The sequence below is a fragment of the Python bivittatus genome, unplaced genomic scaffold, assembly GCF_059951505.1.
Source record: "Python bivittatus isolate LINGU-HERP-01145 unplaced genomic scaffold, Pbiv_v1 ctg000080_np1212, whole genome shotgun sequence".
Lineage (NCBI taxonomy): Eukaryota > Metazoa > Chordata > Lepidosauria > Squamata > Pythonidae > Python > Python bivittatus.
This window is the reverse complement of record NW_028277035.1, coordinates 48,965,979-48,988,249: the sequence shown is the minus strand read 5'-3', so window position 1 is coordinate 48,988,249 and position 22,271 is coordinate 48,965,979. Positions and strand designations below refer to the sequence as shown.

At 40.4% G+C, this 22,271-nt stretch overlaps 1 protein-coding gene across 1 annotated transcript in view; it reads right to left on the bottom strand.

Annotated features, from left to right (window-relative positions):
• The window catches only part of DOCK3 (dedicator of cytokinesis 3), a 226,422-nt gene that overhangs the window by 58,828 nt on the left and 145,323 nt on the right, over positions 1 to 22,271 (bottom strand). Inside the window, exons 38-41 of the mRNA XM_088134686.1 lie at positions 21,772 to 21,865; positions 13,238 to 13,386; positions 8,406 to 8,492; positions 6,148 to 6,252 (exon numbers count right to left, since the gene is read on the bottom strand). Of these exons, the coding sequence (XP_087990812.1) occupies positions 6,148 to 6,252; positions 8,406 to 8,492; positions 13,238 to 13,386; positions 21,772 to 21,865 (435 nt within the window). The remainder of the gene's footprint in view (positions 1 to 6,147; positions 6,253 to 8,405; positions 8,493 to 13,237; positions 13,387 to 21,771; positions 21,866 to 22,271) is intronic.

The window sequence follows — 22,271 nt, the reverse complement described above, 5'->3', positions numbered from 1 at the left end:
GCAAACCTGCTACAACTGGATAAAGGCTAAGCAGGAAGACTCCAGATCATCAGTCAACTCCTTCAGGGGGAGCATAATTCCATCCAGAGTAGCTACAAGGACCAATGTTTCCAGATTGCCTGGATATTTAATAAATAATTTTTTATTATTATTAATACGACTCCACCCAGGTAGTACTTATTTCACTCAGTCTAGTTCTTAACAGCTTCCAAACACCAGTTCAAGCTTTCCACAGCATCTCTGGTTTGGCCTGGGATAGTAATGTATAAATGAATATCATCAGCATACTCATAGAATCATAGTATCATAGAGTTGGAAGGGACTTGGAAGTCTTCCAGTCCAACTCCTTGTCCTGGACAGGAATCCTCAGACCATCCCAGACAAATGGCTGCCCAAACTTTGACTCCAGGACATAGATTCTTCCATCGCTTAATAGTTCTGATGACACCTTACCTTAAACCAATGATGTTCATTCCCAGTGGCTTTCATGTACATGATAAATAATTACTGGGGAGAACAGTGAACCCTGTAGAACCCCACAACGAAGTAACAGTAACAAGAATTTGAGTGCCTGCATCACTTCTGCCTGGAACCTCCCACTCACATAGCAGAGAATCACCATAAAACAGGGCCCACGACTCCCAACCTTTAAGACAATCCAGATACTTGATAGTATCAAACACTGCTGAGAGTCTGATGGGACTGAAAGGGACATACTCTTATCATCTAGGTCTTGGTGAAAGTCATCCTCCAACACCACTAATGTTTTTGTCCCATAACTGGGCCTGAATTCCAACTGGTAGAGATCCAAATAAGCCACTTCCTTTAAGATCCTCTGTAGCTGATTACTCACAATGTTCCCAACAATCTTCCTTAAAAAGAGAAGGTTGGAAACAAGGCAAACGTCCAGGGAAAGCTTCTTCAGAAGAAGGTGACTACCTCCTCCTTCAAAGAAGTGGCACTATGTCTTCCCTCAAAGCAAGAATGGCTGATCTGGATGCAGCCATTCACACCCACCTAGCCACCCAAAGGAACCAAGAGGAGCATGAATTTAGCTAACATGTAGTTAGAACCTTATTATTACAGAGAATCTTATTCTTTGCTTCCTTTAGTTCTACAATTTCAAAAAAATCCCAGATGGTAACATAAGATGCTGCCTTACTTGAACATGAGCTCTTACAAGTGCTTGGTCACATCCACATCTGGTTTTCCACTACTGCTGCTCTATGTATCTTTTCGGTCACTTCATGTATCTCAGGAACTATGACTAGGAAGAGGCCAAACAGGAGCAATCATATCCAGCACCTTTTCTATCTCTGAATTCCAGAGATTGAGAAGGCATAAAACAGAACTGCCCACCAAGCTGTCAGGAAAGTTCCAAAGTGACTTCTGAAACCTTTCTAAAAGGCCTGTTGCTCATGCAAAGTGCAGGGAGCCCATGATCCACAGCTTAACAAGGAACTGATTTGATTATTGCAAAGGGCAGGTATCAACATTGCCTATTTTCAGATCTCATTTAATCTTCTCCAAATTAAAGACCACACCTAGCATGTGCCTTCCCACATGTGTTGTGACCACTATTTCTCGTGGCAAGTTCATGGTTGCCATTGGGACCATCAGCTCACAAGCCATACTGCACCCCTCTTCCGGTATAAGGAGGTTGAGGATGATATAGAATAATAAAATCATGCAGTTGAAGGAAATGTTTAGGCCATCCAATGCAAACTGCAGCTTAATGCAGGAACCAAAAACATCCTTGCAAATGTCTGTCCAGGCTCTGCTTGAAGACTTCCAGTAAAGGGGAACTCAGCATCTCCTAGGTAATTAGTTCCATAGTCAACCTGCTCTTACAGCTAACATTTTTTTCTAATATTCAACCAAAATCTTGGAGTTTAAATTCACTATTCTGTATCCTGCATTCTGGGCCAGTAGAAAACAAGTCAAGGCTTACTTCTTGTGACAACTTATTTTAATTTAACTGATTATGTGCCATTAAGTCATTTTCAACTCCTAACGACCACATAGATAGATCTTCTCCAAGATGATCTATCCCTAACCTGTTCATTCATATCTCCTAACAGTGCACTCATTGCCTTCTTGCTGGTTGTCCTCTTCTTATCTTTTCTTCTACTTTTCCCAGCATTAGAACCTTTTCCAGAGAGCTGGGTCTTCACACAATGTGTCTGAAGCAGGATAATTTGAGCCTGGTCATTTATGCCTCGAGTGAGAACTCTGGTTTGATTTGTTCAATGATCCATTGGTTTGTTTTCTTGGCTGTCCACAATATTCTCAGGAGTCTTCTCCAATACCAAAGTTCAAAAGCATCAATGCTCTTCCTATCCTGCTTCTTTAAAGTTCAACTTTCGCTTCCATGGAGTGTCACAGGGAATATCATGCTTTGTATGATTCTGATCTTTGTAGGTACAGACACATCATGGCATTTGAATATCTTTTCCAAGGCCTTCATGGCTGCTCTACCGAGTGCAAGTCTGTGGCATATCTCTTGACTGCTTGTTCCTTTACTATTGATGGTTGATCCTAAAAGGCAGAAATTATCCACCACTTTGTTATCTTCATTAATTCTAAGGCTGGTTGTTTTACCTGTTGTCATTAATTTGGTCTTCTTTATATTTAATTTTAGTCCCATTTTTTCACTGTGCTCTTCGACTTTTAGTATAAGGGCTTGCAGAACCTTTGCATTTTCGGCTATCAGGGTAGCATCATTAGCATAGCACAGGTTATTGATGTTTCTTCCTCCAATTTTAAAACCATGCTCATCTTCTTCCAATCCAGCTTCCATTAATATATATTCCACATATAGGTTGGATAAATAAGGGGAAAGTATGCAGCCTTGTCGCACTCCTTTGCCAACCTGGAGCCAGCCTATTTCACCACGTTCTGTCCAGACTGTGACTTCCTGATCTGCATATAAGTCTCTCCTGAGGACAAAGAGATGTTCTAGGATTCCTATTTTTCTGAACACATTCCACAGCTTGATGTGTAATTAAATTTAATTAATTACAGATTTTCTAGTAAGTGTAATAAAGCTAATTTATCAAAGAGTTGCATCCTTGAAACTCTGCTTGTTAGCCTTCAGGTTTGAGTATCACTGGGAGGGCGGAGCTGGCGTCGCGGCGATACGGCGGGCGATCCTGGGCTCCCAGGATCGCAGCCGATATCTCCTCCCCCGGACGGTCCCGATGGACCTAAGCCGTCCCGTAGAGATGGCGATCGCAAAGGGTGCGTCCCGCGGATCTCAGGGATGCCGCAAGTCCCAGATTGATCCCGGGAGAAGCTCTTGAAGCCGGCGGAGGAGAGGCAGCCAAAATGGCTGCAAAAGCCGGGACAGCTCCAAAGGAAGAAGGAAGAGAGGGGTGTCAACTGGGTGAGATGGACTTTTACTATTCAACTATTCTTAGAGAACACCTTAAGTAACTTAAAGAGATTTTTAAAAGTGAAGAAAAGTGGATTAAGCGGCGAGATTGAGCCTTATAAAAAAAGGGGGGGAAACTTTTTTTCTTTTCAACTTTCCCTTTTTAGTGGAACTGGCAAGATGTTTTTCTCTTAAAAAAATATATTTTTAACTGGATTGGCTTTTTCTTTTTAATACTCAATAACTCTTTATCTTAAGCCTTTTTTTTGACTAAGATTTCTTTATTGTTATAAGAAACTTATACTTTTTGATTTTGAAATGGGGAAAGTGGAGTTAAGAGAAAGTAAATGAAAGAAAGTTGCACTGCCATCTAGAGGCTCGACATAGTGCTTTTTTTCTTCTATTGTGACGCATGCTCAAGGACCCTGGGCTTTCTAAAAAGATAGTGGGATGTGCATGTTTATACAGGTGCCATCCGTAACTATAAACAAGAAAGTGGAGTTGAAAGCGATTTTGAAAATATCAAGATGGAAAGTTTGAGCTAGTCACAAGAGCCCTGATTAGTGGCAGTAGCTCTTCTTTCTGCTAGAAGCTCTGCTTTGCTCTCTATTCCCCCCTCAGTTGGATTTTTTTTAAAGAGACTTAGTCTTTTCCCTCCTCTTCTTTTTTTTTTTCTCCTCTTGCTTTTTTTTTTTTTCTTATTTTTGGCAAGAACAAAGATAAAGAATCCTTTGACTCAATGAAGGTTTATCAAGATAATAAACTATACGAGAAACACAATGCAGAAAAAGATCTTTAAACTATTGAGGATGACTATAAAAAACTGGAAGAAGAGCTGCAGAAATTCCCGCAAAAAAAAAAGAAAAAAGATATTAAAGCTAAAATGGACTTAATTAAACATAAAACGGGATCAATGGAAAAGGAAGAAATAGTACAAGAAATCAGAAACATTAAACAGAATTATTGTGAGGCTTATAAACTGAGAATTAAAAGGGTTAATCAACTGATAAATGAAGAGGGACAGACTTGTTCTTGGCACTGAGGGTGAGAAAAAGATTATACAAGATTATAATGGAAAATCGTACTAAGAGAATGCACAAAAAGAAGAAGTAAAACAATATTGAAAGAAACTACTCCAGATGCCTAAAGAAAAAACGAGGGGGAATACAACAATGATGGAACTGACAGAAGCTTCAAAAAGCAGAATGTTTGAAAGGACATTTATTATTGCTTTCTCTTATCCAATAATATAGAAAAAGGAATAAACAGCTAGATATTTTGGGATATTGAATGAAAAGGGTGAACTCAAAATTATGCAAGCGCTGGAATAAAGTATAAATCTGAGATATATAGTTAAAAATTGTATTTGATTGTAAATGTTTCAAGAGATTAGACTAAAATTTATACATGGTTGAATATAGTAACATATAGATTTTAAACTAGAGACATTTTTGTTGAAACATGTAGTGAAGAATCTGGTTAGAACTGTAACCCGGTTAGAACTGTAACTGATATTGTAACTGATACTGGTTAGAACTGTAACTTTTAAGAATTGGAAAAATTAAAAAGTACTTATGCAGGAGGAAGTTATTGAAAATTATGGAATGTGCAGAGATGAGTTAAATTGAGATTTGAAATTAGAGTAAGAAGATAAGTAATTTTATATGACACTGAGAAAATATAGTAATGTAATGGATTAGGAAATTTTATAATAGAAATTTGATATTAATTATTATATATATACACATATAATCGATAGATGAAAATGTATTACTAATCCTATTGAAAGTTAAAATTTCTTGTAATAAATGATTCTATAGATGAGCTATGAATGATTAATAATTGTTAATTGATGAGTATACAAGTATATTTTGAATAGATGATATGAGAATTTAAGATTATGAAAGGGGCACCAACAAGTTGGGAACTGGTTGACACACGGTATAAAATGGAAGATGCTCTTTGTTTTATGCCTTTCTATGTTTTGTGTTTGTTGTAAAAATAAAAAAATATTTAAAAAACAAAAAAGTTTGAGTATCACTCTGGGTGAAGCCTGACAGTCACACACAACATCAAAACCTGTTCCTTCTTCTTCCAGAATGCAGGACACAGAATAAAGAATGTACGTTACAAGAAGGCAGGTTCCAATTAATATTAGGAAAAGCTTCCTACCCGTAAGAGCAATTTGACTAAGGTAATTTAACCAGAGAGTTGATGAGCTTTCACTGGATCTGTTCAGCTAGGAGCTAGACAGTCATCTGTCTGAGATTCTTCACCTTGGATTCCTATCCTGAGTTAGAGTTCATATCCTAAATAGTCCTTTCAAACTGATTCTATTATTCTGTGAATCTAAGTCTGGTTCCAGCTCAATATTATTTGGTAATGCTGTTAAGCTGTACAAAGTCTTTCTGAAATTTCAAATATAGCTGTCTCATCACTACAGTTAGAAGATTTATTGTATGTACAATATTTTGCATGAAAAAACTCAGTCATGTTTATAAATAATGAAAAAGCCAGTAGGAATGCGTATACATTCCAGATACAGCACAGCATCAAATGTTAAAATTTGAAAAAATAGAGACAATAACTAGACTAACAGAAACAATTTCAACATTTTAGATGAATTAATCAATTGCATAACTTTCTAGATAAATCCTTATTTTGAAATTGAACAAAAAATACCAAATATTCCAGTCCTTCAATAAATACACAACGCATCTTCATTACAAATTGGAGTTAATTCATACAGTAATGTATAGGTTAAATGTACTTACACGAAGAAAGAAAGGAAATTTTCTTCCATAAAAGCCAACTCTGAAAAATTCAGGTTCCAACCTTTGCTGTTCCATTATATTATCATAATAGTTAGCTTCCATTTTCTAAAGATAGGAAAGAAAAATTATACTGGACCTGAAATAATGCTGTAGGAGAAAAATGTTGACAGCATGCTTGAAGTAACTCTATACCTTTATCTGACATCATTAACAGGTGGTTTTCAAAACATGTTAAGTATATTATCATGGAAGACATAAGAATTAAACCCATATATATTCAAGATAACTCTACAGAGAATTTAATTTTTGATAGGGAGGATTCTATGTATAAGTACTTTTAATACAAGCATACTTTTTACAGAATACAATTCTTTTTATACTGTGCTTTCTATATAAACTTCAGGTTACAAGAACTCAAAGAACAGTTAGTGACAGACAATTCTGGCGAAATTGAGTTCATCAGGTCATAAAGAGTCAGAAATAATTGAATGTCTGAACAACAACTTTTAGTATAAAGCACATAGGCTATTGATTTAAACAAGGGGTATGAAAAGTTCTCAGCTCTGATATTCACATGCAAATCCAAACTGATGCCTCACATATACTTGCATATAAACACATGTACAGATTTGGAAAGAAATGTTATTTTCATTCCTTTAATCTTCAGCAGGTTCTAAAAAGAGCGGCTTGCAGGCTAAACAGTGGTGATTAAGGATTAAAAATATCATTATTTTCAGTTATATAGTGTTAAATTCAATTCATTGTGATTTCCATTTGAATAACTATATAATAACAAGACTGAATGTCTGAATTCACTTTCTATGTTCATTTAAATATAATGTGGATTTCTGTCAAAAAATCTGAATGATAGGGTTAAAGAGATCTCAAATTTAGAAAAATGTAGAAGTCTAATTTGGATACCACATTCTAACATCAGTAAAGGAAAGAAGGGAGAAGAGGCATAGAACTTGGGATAACTTCTTGATTATACCATATTTAGAGTCCAGAAGTGAGTAACATTTGAATGTGTTTTCTTTTTTAGCGGCTGATTTTCTTTTTAATTAAAACATAACTATGGACCTAAAGCCTATCACAGGGCTTATGACACCATCAAAGAACTAGTTTGGAACATGCTAATAGAAGGACTGCTATGAGCAAAATTGTCAGCAAAGTTAATTTTCTTTTTTCCATTTTAAATTAATTTGAAATAGTTTTGACTCTTTAAGGTAGAGAATGAAGGTTTTTATGGACTCAGCCTTTATTTAGTGATATAGAAAAAAAGCATTAGACTTTATTTTATTTTGGTTTAGATCTCTTAAGAGAAATTTCACACATGGCAGCCCAGGATTTAATCCCTAGCAAATGAAGCCATCCTAATATACCCAGTAAAAGTGTTTTTATTTACTTGCTAAAGGCAGTACAGGTAGTCCTCAAGTTATGATGCCAATTGGGATCGGAATTTCTGTCACTAAGTGATGCAGTTGTAAAGCATGACATCATGTCACTGCATCGCTTAGGGATGGCAATCCCTGCAGTCCCTGTTGCCGTTGTTAAGTGAGGATTGTGGGTCGTTAAGCAAGCACCTCCTCGCAACTTCCTGCTGGCTTCCAACAACCAAAGTCAGTGGGGAAGTCACCAGGAAGTTGCAAGTCCCAGGTGGCTTGCAAGCCAGCCAGCAGGCAGGTTAAGTGGTTGCTGCCAGGTGGGGGACAGTGCACAAATGGCTGGGGAGGGTTTGCAAATGGCCAGGGAGGGCGCAGGTGGTGATGGAGGCATGGCATGAGCAGGTAGGCCTTGGAGGAACTGGTGCCAGATGGGAAAGAGTGTGCGAGTGGCTGGGGAGCATGTGTGAGGGTGCATGAGTGGCGGGGAGGGTGGCTGGGTGGCTGGCGAGGTGCAGCATGAGCAGAGAGGGGCTGGGGGAGGGTGAGTGGGTGGAGAAGACTCATCCAAGCAACTTGCAACCTTCCCTTCTGGCTTCCCCGTTGACTCTGCTTGTGGGAAGCCGGCAGGGAAGGTTGCAAATTGTGATCACATGACCGCAGGATGCTGCAACCATTGTAAGTACAAACTCGTTGCCAAGCACCCAGATCGCAATCACACAATTGGGATGGCTTGTTCAGCGCTGTCATAACTTTGAACAGTCGCTGAATGAGCAGTTGTTAACCAAGGACTACATGTATACTTCCAATTGGAAAAAAATTGTGATAGCATTTGTCCTATAGGAAATGCCAATTAAAAAGTTGAACGTCACCTACCCGAATCCAGCTGAGACTTTGATAATCATATAATGTTTCATATTGAGTAGCCAGCTCTCTGCACAATGGGATTCCAAATTCCCAGCTCTGAAAAGAAAGATTAAAAACTGAGATGAAATAGGACTTTTGTACATGCAAAATAAGTAATTAAAGTAAGTAAGCCTTAGCAGTGTATTCCTATGATAACCTTAAGAATGATGACAAGAAAAATAAGTGGCAATTTTAACAATTCTTAATGAGCTCTTTTAGTAGTTGTTAGCCAAGCAGTGGTGTAGGCTCCGGGTTTTCTCTGCTCTGGCCAACAGAAAACAGTTTTTTCAATAAAGATTAACTGAACTGGACAAAAGGTACCGTCCCAAACTAAAAACTGTTATCAAAGCAACAGCTAACTCTGAATAACAGCCGATACTAAAATGTAGGATAGGTTCAAGAGAACAGTTCTGCAAGGAAGTATAGGAAAGAATTCACAGATGAATCTGAGGTCTATATTCCCACTTCTTGTTGCATGTAATTCTTCACTCAAACAAACCCCACTCTTGGGAAGAAAGAATACAGAATGGTTTATTCCTTGCCTTTCTTCCTCTCTTTATATATAAATGTGTGTGTATGTGTGTGTGTACACATCCTTACACAATGACTCCAACTTAGACTGTGATGGGATATGTTTCTTATTTTTAGGAGAGAATAGATGTTTTCCTGACTGAATTAATGTATCTTGAAGCTTCCTTAAATGGGGGAATGTGAAGAATTGAGCACTATTTTCCTAGCAGAGTTAAAAAAAATTCTGGGGTCTGTTTAGCAGAAATGCAGAACTTATATTTATTTAATAGTTCTGTACAAATAATTGAAAGAGTTTTCTTTGAAAGTTGGGAGTGTTTACATAGCACTTCTCTTTGCATCATTAAAACAGTTGCATCTTTTTGCAGGCTTGCATGACTACTTCATAAACTATTCCTAACTGTCTACATGTGTGCTTTGCTGGGGAAAAAAATTATTGTAGTTGTGCATGTGCATGTATGTGTGGGCCTGGAAAATGGTTTGGCTGCATTGATTACTCAAGGAGAAGCACACACTATAAAACATTTCTTTGAAACAATTCATACAACCTGATTAGCACAGCCTTTGGAATGTAAAAAAGTAATATAGTTGAGAAATTCTGGTGAAAATGAAACCCAGCCCTGTAAGTTCTTGTGTAACACACTTCTACTGAAAACAGCATTAGCAGAAGCGTATTTATCTTGTGGTGCCTAGTAAATGTATGGGCAGATTTCTTACAAATCTTGTAAAGCTCATCCACACATCCCACTTGCCATGGCACGAAAAACACTGTGCTAACCATTTTTAAGGGACACGATTTTCCCTCTGCCTAAATCCACTGCTGAGGCAGCCTGCATTTGGCTTTAGGCACCCCACCATGGAAGTGGTGCTCTCCCCACTATCCCAGCACAAGTCTTTCCATACAAACAATATACAGTACATGCCTCAGTGACATGAGCTCCTATTGGATGCCTAAGTCTGCTGCAGGTACATCGTCTCCCCCGTCGGGTGGCTGAGCACTGGGACTCTATTGCCCTTTTGTTTTGGCTATAAAAGAGACTAGACTCCCGGCTTCTACACCTCTTTTTCCTTTTCTTTTGGAATGAGAATATTGACCCCCCTGGGGGATCAGTACATTGCTTCCACTTGTTCATCAGTTTTCAGTTCTCATCCCAAGGAATGTCAACCTCAGGGAATATCGATCTCATGAAATTGTAACATGTCTGAATTGACTTCTCTACAGGAACATCATAATATTAATATTTCTGGGGAAAATTGAACAAAAAGGGAAAATAAATATGCTCCTAGGTAGTAGGATGCATTAGGGCAGATCCAGAAAGTACTTTTCCACAGCTCACAAATATGCGATCCATTTATTCCCCATAGCGGGGTGGGGATAGAGAGTGAGCTGTAGTTGTATGTGTGTGTTTTTTTTAACAGATTGATTCCCCAAAATGGCAAAAAAAAAGAAAGAAAAAGGAAAAAAAAGAAGGGGAAAAAAGAAAATGAGAAAAAGAAAAGAGAAAGAGAAAGAGAAAGAGAAAGAGAGAAACCTCTGGTGACTAGCCAGTAGGGTACATGTAGGATACAGGCACTCCTTGACTTATGACAGCAATTGGGACTAGAATTTCTGTTGCTAAGTGATGTGGTTGTAAAGCACGACAGAATTGCTTAGCATTGGCAATTCCTGCAGTCCCAGTTGCTGTTGTTAACTGACATGGATTGTGGTCATTAGCTGAGGCATCTTCCAGCAACCAAAGTCAGTGGGGAAGCCAGAAGGAAGTTGCAAGTCCCAGGCCCGCAGGCAGGTAAGTGGCCACTGCCGGGGAGGGGAGAGAGTGAGGGGGTACACAAGGGGGTGCATGAGGGTGTGAGGGAGGGTGAGGGTGCAAGGATGTGTGTGAGAGGCATTGCGTGGGTTGGGGAAGGTGTGTGAGGGGGTGCATGAGAGGTGCCATGTTCATCAGGGAGGGTGAGTGAGAGGCGCTGCGCAGGTCAGGAAGCATGCAAGGGGGAGCACAAGAGGTGTGGCATGGGTTGGGGAGGTGTGTGAGGGGATGTGCAAGAGGCACCATGCAGGTCAGGGAGGGTGTGAGGGGGTGCTCAAACACCACACCAGTTGAGGAAGGTGTGCTGGGGTGCGACGGAGGCATGGGGAGGGTGGGCAGGGGTGCAAGGGAGGCATGGCAAGGGTTGGGGAGGGTGCATGGGGGTGTGTGAGTGGCCAGTGGAGTGTGAGCGCAGAGGGGCTAGAGAAGAGTGTGAGGGTGGGGGAGACTTACCCCAGGGGCTTGTGACCTTCCCTGCTGGCTTCCCCATTGACTTTCTGGGGAAGCCAGCAGGGAAGGTTGCAAATGGTGATCATACAATTATGGGGCACTTGGCAACTGGATGTAAGTACAAATGGGTTGCCAAGCACCCAGATCGCAATCACATGACTGGGGGTCCTGTGACAGCTGGGACTCCGAGGACCAGTTGTAACCACCATTCGTTCAGCACTGTTGTAAGCTGGAACGGTCGCTACCGAATGATTGTAGGTCGAGGACTACCTGTATAAGATTAAGCTATAAGGAGGAACCAGAGTCCCTCAATCCAACCCTGCTACATAATAGAAAGCAACTGGCAATTGCTGGTAGGTGACACTGACTAGAAGAGAAAACTGGGGAAGCCACCAATTGCTACCTTGAAACTATTCTGCTTTACATCTTGTAAGCACAGCAGCACTGCCCAGTTGTGTTACCAAAGAACAGTAAAGCTCAGTGGTGGAATACTGTAATTTATGTTGTCATACTTTTCTGATGATTCACAACAATGCAGTTATGAGGAACCCCTTATCTGTGCAAATGGAAGGAGCAGGCACATTGGGAATAGTGACCACATAATGTTGATTTTTTTTTCTTTAAAGGGGATAGATCGTCACAGAGAAAATCTATCTGTGTGGTTGCTATAAGTCAAAAACGTCTTGATGGCACACAATCAACTAATCAATTAAAAAGCTGATATAACTGAACATGGGCTTCAAATGATATACAGGTATTTCATAATAGGAAAAGCTAATGAGGAAAGGAGCGCAAGAAGGATGGGAGTTCCTAAAAATGGAGATATTTAAAACAAAGTTGCAAAGAATTATATAACTTAAAAAAAGGAAGACAGCAAAAGTAGCTAATGTGGTAAAGGTCTGATGAAGATCTGAAAATTATAAAATATAAGAGATGGGGAAAGGGATAAATGATCAAGAAAGGGTATGTTTAAATGGCCTGGAATTGTACAGATGATGTCAGAACAGCAAAGGCTCGAAGTGAGCTGAGGTTCACAAAAGTTGCTAAAAACAACCACAACAATTTGTCAGATACATTTAAAATAAATATACTTTGATATTTTTAAATTAGTAACTTGGATTGACTAATTATCGAGAGATTATCAAATCTGCAGTTAATACAAAATTGGGTAAGTTAGATAGAAATAAAGATAGAAGATAGAAATAACATTCAAAACTATCTTAATATATTAGAAAAATGGGTTGAGAATAACAGAATTTTTTAAAATTTATTTTTATTAGACATTGAAAATGTATAAACATGCAAAGAAAAAGAACAAAAAAGGGATAAAAAAGTAAAATAAAAATGTGTAAGCAAGAGATTTGTAAATGTCACAGAGGTTAACATTTTCCAGTATATCATTAGTTGACTGTGAAGAAATTTAAAAGACAAAGTTCTTCACTTATGAAACAGAAATCAAATGTTCAGATACTGAACATGGATTTAACAATAATACTTTGAAAAAATATATTGGAACTGCAGCTGATTATAAACAATATCATTCAGTTCACTGTACTGTTGCTGCATAAAATGACAGCACTCTTTAAGCACATTAAAGGAAGTTATGTAGAAAAAGATCAAAACTTGTTCTCCAAGACTGCAGGGAGTGGAATAATGACTTTAAGTTATAGACAGATTCTAATTCAATATTACAACAAGTTTCCTAAACAGTAAGAGAAGTTTGACAATTAGAACTAATTACTCAGCAAGTCGATTGGCTTCCCTTCAGTGGATATATTTATACAGAGACTAAGCAATTAATTGTCAAGAATGCTTAAATTGGAAACCTCTATCAGGGGACTAGACTTGAAAGCCTAAATGGCTACCTCCTACACTGTATTTCTATGAACTTGTGATTCTCCTGACAAGTAAATGAATCCGAGTACCTGCCAGGAATTTTGCAAAAACATTTAGTTCTGGCTTTAGCCAACAATATCCAACAAAATTTGAAAACAATTACTAATAATCTTTGCTTACCTTGCCTTTATTAAAATAGTGGATAATTTTCCGACAAAGATTTTCTTTACGTTGCCACTCTGTCTGAGATGGATAGTGGAGGAATTCCCGAAGAGGCCTATCCTCCCATTGCAGTAGCTCGCAATACAAAAGCAATGTAAAAGCAGCCTCTGTCAAAACAACAAGCAATATACACAAAAATATCAAAACATTTCAACTGGTATAGTTAAATGTGCAAATAGACAGAGAAACTAAAATGATGATGCTAGGTAGATCAGAGGCAGAGTAGCACGCAAGCCTTGCAGGAGTATCAACATAGTCCTACTTTTTCTATCTTTTGCTAAACCAAAGGCAGTTTCTGTCCCCAAATTAATCCTGAAGCCCTACATAATCAATTTCATACAATAGCAACTGACTGTCCAGCAACTACTCTTTGAATGAACTTGCCCAGAAAGATGAAGTTAGTGTTTGACCTGAAGGAACTGTCCAGGTCTAGCTAAGTTTTTCTCAAACTAATGAAGTATATCTATATGTATGTATTTAACTTGGTATTATACTAACTACCAAAGTCTCTTGATGATTTATAATAAAATAATATGACTTCTTTTGAAGAATCTGAAACAGTTATCTGTCTCACTAGGGCACTTACAACCAAAATAGGATATGCCAGGAAAATAAATAAATTGAACTGATAAGTAAATTCAATCAAGCATTCCATATCAGCAGACTCTAAACCTTGAGACTCATGCAATAAAACTGGACTTGACTGCTCTCTGGACAATTCTTCTAATGATTGCATTAATCATAATGTCCAAATCATGACAGATATTGGCAATTTTCATCTTAAAGCATCTTTTAACAAAAGAATATTTTAAAAATCAAATAAATGTTATTTATTTATTTATTTATATACCAAATTTATATGGCCATCCCTCTCACAAAAAGTGACTCTGGGCAGCGTACAACAGAGTTATAAAACAAACTTATAAAGCAGTCATCATTAAAAAAATTTAAAAATCATTAGGCATAAAAAAGAATAGATCTTAACAATAATGGAGCCACCTCAAGATCTCACCAGTCCCCTGGGACTCCCAGGCCTGATGACATAAACAGGTCTTCAGGGACTTCTGGAAAATCAACAGGGATGGAGTTAACCTCACTTTGGGGGGGGGGGAAGAATATTCCATAAGGCGGACGCCACAGCAGAGAAGGCCTGCCTCCTGGGACTTGCCCAGTGTAGTTCCCTAACAGACAGGACACGTAGCATGCCTCTTCTGCCAGATTTGATGGGATGGGTGGATATAATCAGGGAGAGGCCCTAACCCAGCCCTATGCCATGAAGGGCTTTAAGGGTCAAAAACAGCACCTTGAATTGGACCCAGAAGCAATGTAGCTTGAGAATCAGGTGTAACACATGCTGTTTTAAAGGCACACATAACTGCCGGTGCTGCTGCATTCTACACCAGCTGAAGCTTCCAGATACTCTTCAAGGGCAGCCTCATGTAGAGCGCATTACAGTAATCCAGTCGGGAGGTGACTAGGACGTGAGTGACTAGTGAGCAGAGCCGCCCGATCTAGGAACGGGTGCAACTGGCACACAACATGAAGCTGTGCAAAGGCCCTCTTAGCCACAACTGCCACCTGCTGTTCGAGCAGAAGTCATGAGTCCAGGAGGACCCCCAGATTGTGCACCAGGTCTGTCTGGGGCAGATGGCATAGTCCTAGAACTGGCAGGCCCCAAAACTAAAAGCCACTCAGTCTTGCCAGGGTTCAGCTGAAGTCTGTTGTTCCCCATCCAGACCCTTACAGCCTCCAGGCACTGGCATAAGACATTCACAGCATCACTTAATTCGCCAGGGCCAGAGATGAATAATTGGGTATCATCAGCATATTGATGATACCTCACCCCATGGCAATGGATGAGCTCACCCAGTAGCCTCACGCAGATGTTGAATAGGAGTGGAGAGAGCACCAAATCCTGCAGCTCCCCACAAAGTAGGGGCCAAGGGTGGAATCTCTCCTCCTCAATCACTGACTGGAATCAACCCTGGAGAAAGGAGGCAACCCAGCACAACATAGTGCCACCCACCCCCAATCCTCTAAGCCAATCCAGGATACCATGGTTGATGATATCGGAAGTGGCAGTGAGGTCAAGTAGGGCAAGGATAGATGCACAGCCTTCATCCTGCCCTCGCCAGAGATTCAAAAGCATGACCAATGCTGTTTCCATCCCATATCCAGGTCTGAATCCCGACTAAAAGGGATCCATATAATCTGCAAAAATTGTCTAGTATAGTGGGGCCCAGCAATGGCTTTTTAAAAAAAATTTATTAAAGATTACAGTTAAAAAGGATAAAAACTGTACACACTACAAAAATATAAAAAGGGGGGAAGTTACTTCTTTTTCCTTCTTTCTTTTTCATTTTGTGTATATATATATATATATATATAGAGAGAGAGAGAGAGAGAGAGAGAGAGAGAGAGAAGTTTCTTCCTTTTCAAAAAACTTCCCCCCTTCATCCCAATAAGTACACACAATTTAAGTAAATTTATCACCATCTCTTAAGCTACAACATATACTCTCTTCACCCCGTATGTCAACTCTTAGCTAAAAACAAAATACAAAATCCTTGTCATTCATTCCTTATCAGCAAAAATCCAATAAGGGTTGTCAGATATAACTATTTATCTATCTTAACCTTGATCGAATAAGCCAACCTTGTATTCCTTCCCTATCCTTTTAACCATCTTAGTTCTTAACCCCTTCAAATAGAGTCCCACAACTTCATGTCTTGTCATCTTTTTTTTATCCTTCCCCAATAAGTCTTTCAGAACTTTAGCAAGTCTGTTTTGTAAATCCAGTAAGAGGAATTCATCCTTTTTCTTGTCACTTCTCAAAAAATCTTCAAACTTTTACAGATCTCTTTTGTACATCTAATGAAATAAAATTACCCATATCTCTTTTCTGGTTTGATAGTTGTGTATCTCCTTTAGGCATTGAAGCATCATCATGTTTCATTTGAGAGTCCAGTACATCCTTTTCTGCATCCTTCTCATTAATTAATTAATTAATTAATTAATTTTAAGTTATTATTAGATTTATATGCCACCCATCTCCCCCACCTTTATATCCACATTCAGATTAATTTCAAACTTATACGGAGTATCTTGTTATTTTTCCATTACACCCTTAACTGTCCATCTATCCATCATTTCTGAGTTTCAAAGACCATTTGTCATAAATGTTCATAATTTTTTCAGTTTTCCATCAAACAACTCACTGTTTCCTTCTATTCTTTTGTTATCACCTAGCTCCCTCTAGTGTCCAATCTTTATAGTCCCATTATCTTATTTTGACTAACAAAAGGGTAAACAATGCCACTTTCTCACAGGAGGAATTCTTCCAAAAGTTTAAAATTATAATTCCAAGTAATCCGAGCCCTCAATTTGTTGTTAAACTTTCTAAAATCCAAGTTCTAAGCACTCTTTTGCTGTTTAATCCAGAAAGTAATATTTTTAAAAGCTTTTAAAATGGTTTTAAAATATTATTTCTCTAAGAAGAAGGCAACTCAACTACTGAATGGAGTATAACTTGCCCTTCTGAAGGATCTTAATCTTTCTAAAGCAACAGGGAAAAAAACACAAATCCAAAGTGATTAAGAATTGAGGCTTCGTCGAGCTTAATGTCCTTTAAAAAGGCTGCATTATTGACTGTGAGCAAAGATGATTCCTCCCTCAACTCCTGGCCGCTCAACCCATAAGCAAACTGCAAAACGGCAATTCCTGCAGTTTACTCAAGAGGAGCGGCTGTACAGGGTCATGCAGGCTATCTCTAGATCTCCCCTTACTCCAGGGAGATATCGGTGGCTTGGATTCTGCATCCAGCTGCCTCCTCTGTTGTAATGCTGTCCCATTACAAAGAAGAGACGTCTAGCTCATCATGGTTCTCAATCATAAGTCCAGGGTCCAGCAATGGCTTCTTGAGGAGGGGGTGAACCAAGTCCTCTTTAAGAGGTAAAGGAATAACCTCCTCACTTAAAGAAGAATTCACCACTAGAACCCACTCACACAACACCCCCCTGGGCCGCTTTAACAAGCCAGGAGGGGCATGGATCGAAAGAGCAGGTGGCTGAGCTCACAGTCCTAAGGACTCTGTCCACTTCCTCAAGCCCAAGAGGTTCAAACCATTCCCAGATAACCAGGCAAGACTCTTCCCCAGGCATCTCCTCCAGACCTGCAACAAGGCCAGCATCCAACTGCAAATGAATTCAATCAACTTTGTCCAACAGACACTGAATAAATTCTTCTGCACACCTCTGGAAGAGGTCCTTCGAGCCCCCCCCAACCAAGAGGGCATGTGTCACCTGAAACAGGGCCACAGATGTGATAAAGGCAGAGAACTACTGGTACTTCACCACCCTTACTGCCACAAGGTAGGCCTTCATAGTAGCTGTAACCTGCATTCAGTTGAGTTTGGCCCTTGTTGAGCTCCAACAATGCTCTAGACATCTTCTCTCGTTTCATCTCCCTTAACCCCTCCGCATGGGGAGTGATGGGATCCATGAGAGGGGGGAGGTTGCATGGGCGTGATCTGATCAAAGCTTCAGCTGCCCCCTATTCCGAGTGGCGACCAAGGCTTCGGATGGACCATGCAGCAGGCCAGCAGGAACAGCCCCCAGATCCCTCTGAAACCTGTCCAGGTCCATCAGTCACTGGGGATGGACCATTTTAATAGGTCCAGCCTCCCTGCAGTGAATAGTAGTGCTAAAGAATCCCATGGCAATCATGGCATGATCTGACTAATGACAAGGGAAACACCAAGAGCTTCCCCAATTTCAGATCGCATAGCCACTGCTCTAACAGGAATACCAGATCTGGTGTGTGACCACTGTCCCATGCTGGGCTGTGGATGATCCAGGATAGGCCCATGGCTGTCATGGTGGCCATGAACTCCCAAGCCACCTCAGAGCCCACTCCTAGAGAAGGCAGATTAAAGTTCCCCAAAACCATAAATGGAGGTAAGGAGCTCAGGCAGCAAGGTTGCTGTGCAGCACTGAGGCTGCTACAACAGCAACAATCCCAACTGATCTCTAGAGGCCAACTCAATGAACAGGGCCTCACATCTGGTAACCTGTGGTGTAGCGCCTCTGAAAGCCGTAACAGACTCCTAGATGACAATCGCCACACTTCCACCCCTGCCCTAGAATCTTGGCTGATGCCAAATCCAAAATCCTACTGGGCATATCTCTGAAAGGGCCACTCCCGCTTCCAGGCCCAGCCAGGTGTCAGTAATGCATGCCAGCTCAGCCCTCATCGATTATTAAATTGCAGATGAGGGAGGCTTTATTGCAGACTGACCTGGCATTTAGAAGCAGCAGCTGAAAGCCAGAGCCTTTGAAGGTCTGTTGCCTGGGTGTAGGGGCTGAGACCAGGGGTTGGAACCTGAAACCAGTATAAGACAACAGCCCCGTGTTCCCCGAGAATGGACCACTCCCTGTTTCCCACCATATCTCCCCATGCCTGTCACCACCATAATACTTTGGCCCGTCCCTATCCCCCCAAAGGCAGCACTATCCCCCAATCCAGGCCCCCAATTCCTGAGGCCAGGGACCTCCTGCTGTCCTCTACTCCATTCATCCCAGGGACGGGAAGCCAGGCACTCTGAGGCACTTTAGCTTCACTAGCTCTCAGTGCCACCTGGGGACCCAGCAACCACCTCCCCACTCCACTTAGAAACACACTCACAACACTCACACAGGGGCCCCTTCCTTGCTGCTCTCACCAGCTGGTTAAGGGCTCCCTTTTATTCACCCCCAGCCCCACCAATCCCTTCCTCTGGCTCTCACTCAGAGGGGAGAATCAGCTACAGTGGGAAACCCACAGTACACAATCTATTATAGGCAACCTAGCCAGTAGATGGAATCCATGCCAAATGGTCAGTGAAAGTTGACTTCTTCCTCTCCGGAAACTGGCAGAAAGGAAGGCAAAGTAGCTTCTGCAGGGAGGGAGAATCCACAGTAGCTTGCCACTCTATTGTTATCTCCCCCCCACACCTACCACTGCAAATGTCTCCAAAGTCCCAACGTCCTCTCAGATGGAAAGCTGCCAGGGTCACATGGCATAGTAACGGGCAGAGGGCCTCCATCATTAACAAGTGACTGGAGTCCCTCGGTGACGCTGACCAGCCATAGGAAACACCCTGTCCTCCACCAAAAGTACACAGGGGAAGAGATGTCCGTGAGAGGAGAGATGTCTGAAGCAAAAAGTCCACAGGGGGAGAGATGTTTGCAGCAAAAAAGCCTGCACTGCATGAAAACCCTGCAAAGTCCGCAAAGTCTGCAGGCACGGCTGCAACGTCTGTAAACACAGCAAACGTGGCAGGTGTGGCCAGGCAAGCACGGCAGGTGGCAAATGAGGCAAACAAACAGCAAATGTGGCAGGCATGGCCAGTGCAACAAGTGCAACCCATCTTCCAGCCAGCTTCTTCAGCCTGGACAAATTCTCCAACCACCTCCAACCAAATCCTCCTCCGGTTAAAATCAGATCCAGTGTTGATCTGGGTAAGTGGTAACCCAGGCATACCTCCGACATTCATTCAGAATGAACACACCAATACTCTAAAATACTCTAAAACAAGGACAGTCTGTCCATGGCTCCCAGTCTCTCTGCCCAACTCCAACTCTGCCCAACTTCCAACCTCCAACAAGGTTAAACACTCCTATAAACTTTTTACTTTATAACTGAAATATATGTAGGAATGAAGGAATAAAACTGAAATATATGTAGGAATGAAATATATGTAGGAAATATATGTAGAAATATATGTAGGAATGTTATAACTGAAATATATGTAGGAATGTTTTATAACTGAAATATATGTAGGAATGTAGAAATATATGTAGGAATGTAGGAACTGAAATATATGTAGGAATGTTTTATAACTGAAATATATGTAGGAATGTAGAAATATATGTAGGAATGTAGGAACTGAAATATATGTAGAATATGTAGGAAATATATGTAGGAATGTCCAACCTCCAACAAGGTCAAACGCTTCTATCAACTTTTTACTTTATAACTGAATTATATGTAGGGTGCTAGTGCATGAGAGTGAGCGAAGGGGGAAGGAGGGCGCTGGTGTGTGCGAGCGAGCGAAGGAGGGCATGGTGTGTGCAAGTGAGTGAAGGAGGAAAAAAGGGAGTGGTGCGTGCAAGTGAGCAAAGGGGCACTGGTGCGTGTGTGTGCGTGAGCAAAGGGGGAAGGAGGGTATGGTGTGTGCAAGTGAGCGGAGGGAAGAAGCGCACTGGGTGTGTGTGAGCAAAGGAGGAAGGAGGGTGCTGGTGCATGCAAGCGAGTGGAGGGGGAAGGAGGGCACTGGTGTGTGTGAGTGAGCAAAGGAGAGCATGGTGCATGTGAGTGAAGGAGGAAAGGAGGGCGTGGTGCATGTGAGCAAGCAAAGGAGGGTGCAGTGTGTGCATGTGAGCAAAGGGGGAAGGAGTGTGCTGGGGTGTGCGAGCAAGTGAAGGGGGAAGGAGGGCCAAGAAGCCCCTGAGCTGCACGGTTCAGGGGCTGCTTGCTGCCCCGCAAGGCAGGGTGCAGTGTGGCCAGAAGGGCAGAGATGGGAAGAGATAGGTGGGTGTGGGGAGTTGGAGGCAGTCCCTTACCTACTGAGGCTCAAGACTGGAAGCGACCAAGCCCAAAATGGCTTGGATTGGGGAGGGTCCTCGGCTAACGGCTGGTGGAATTCGCTTAACAATGGCAATGGGGAGTGCTGTCACTAAGCAATGCAATCACATGACATCTTGCTTTACCACTGCATCACTTAGCAATGGAAATTCTGGTCCCAATTGTGGTTGTAAGTCAAGGGCTACCTGTAGTTCCCTACTGTTGAGTTATATTTTAGTTCAGATTGCCATTTTATTCTCTTAGTTGGTTTAAAGGTATGCGTTGCTTTATTTGTATTTTTGTTTGATGATTTCTTGTATGCCACTCAGAGTCACATTGTCTAAGCTGGGTGCCATACAAATGTCCTTAATTAATTAATTAATTGACTGATTGATTAATTAATTAATTTTTCTTCTTTGACCTTTAGTATAGGTCATATCCATGAAAACAATGTGGAAATAGTAAAAATTATATTGTATCTGTGCAATTAAAAATAAATTACCTGAAACTCTCCAGCTAGTTCTTCAAATTGCTAATTGTTGAGCAGTATTTATGCAGAAATATTGGTAATGTAAACAAATAGTGCAGAATTTGTTCAAAGACGCTTTACAAAAATACAGACATTCTTCTAAAGATATTGTATCACCACTCAGAAACAACATATATGATCCTAGCCACATATTTTTATTGACCACGGTGATGCAATTTAGTAAGAATGATGTTACTATATGTTTATACAATTGATTAATCTTTAAATTACACATCTGCAGTTTTAAAAAATATTTACTGCAATTAAAAAATAATATGTAAACTATTTTATGAGGATTTAATTAGATGTATTTAAAAGAGACCACAGTAAATATATAACTAGAACTTTCTTCATTATTTACCTGTGTAATTTTCAGCCTGCAGATGCATGTCACATAACTTGTGTATATAGCGGATATACATTTCCTCCTTATTAATTTCAGATTTATAAAAATTCTGAAAAATAAAATATGTATTTCAACAAAATAATCTCTGACAATTTGTCAGTCATAAGATATTTTCAAGACTTATGCATTTTTTTGTCAGTTCATTTAGAATGCTAAATCAGTTTCATGAAATGAACCATAAAGAAACTGAAGTCATATATCCTCTTCTACACCCATCCAGTATTGTGCAGGAAGAAAGCTTTAACTTTTAGTTTTGAATATACTGTATTACAGTTCCCTGTTACATCTTAATTTTATTTATTCTGTTACGTTTCACTTACAAATCAGGATTATTTACCTAAATATTTATTGTGGTCATTAACCAACACAAGGCAGGATTATTTGAAATCAAAACTAGATTCTGGGATGACTGAATAAAACTGGAAGATTCAATTATCTCCTAGTACAAGCAACAG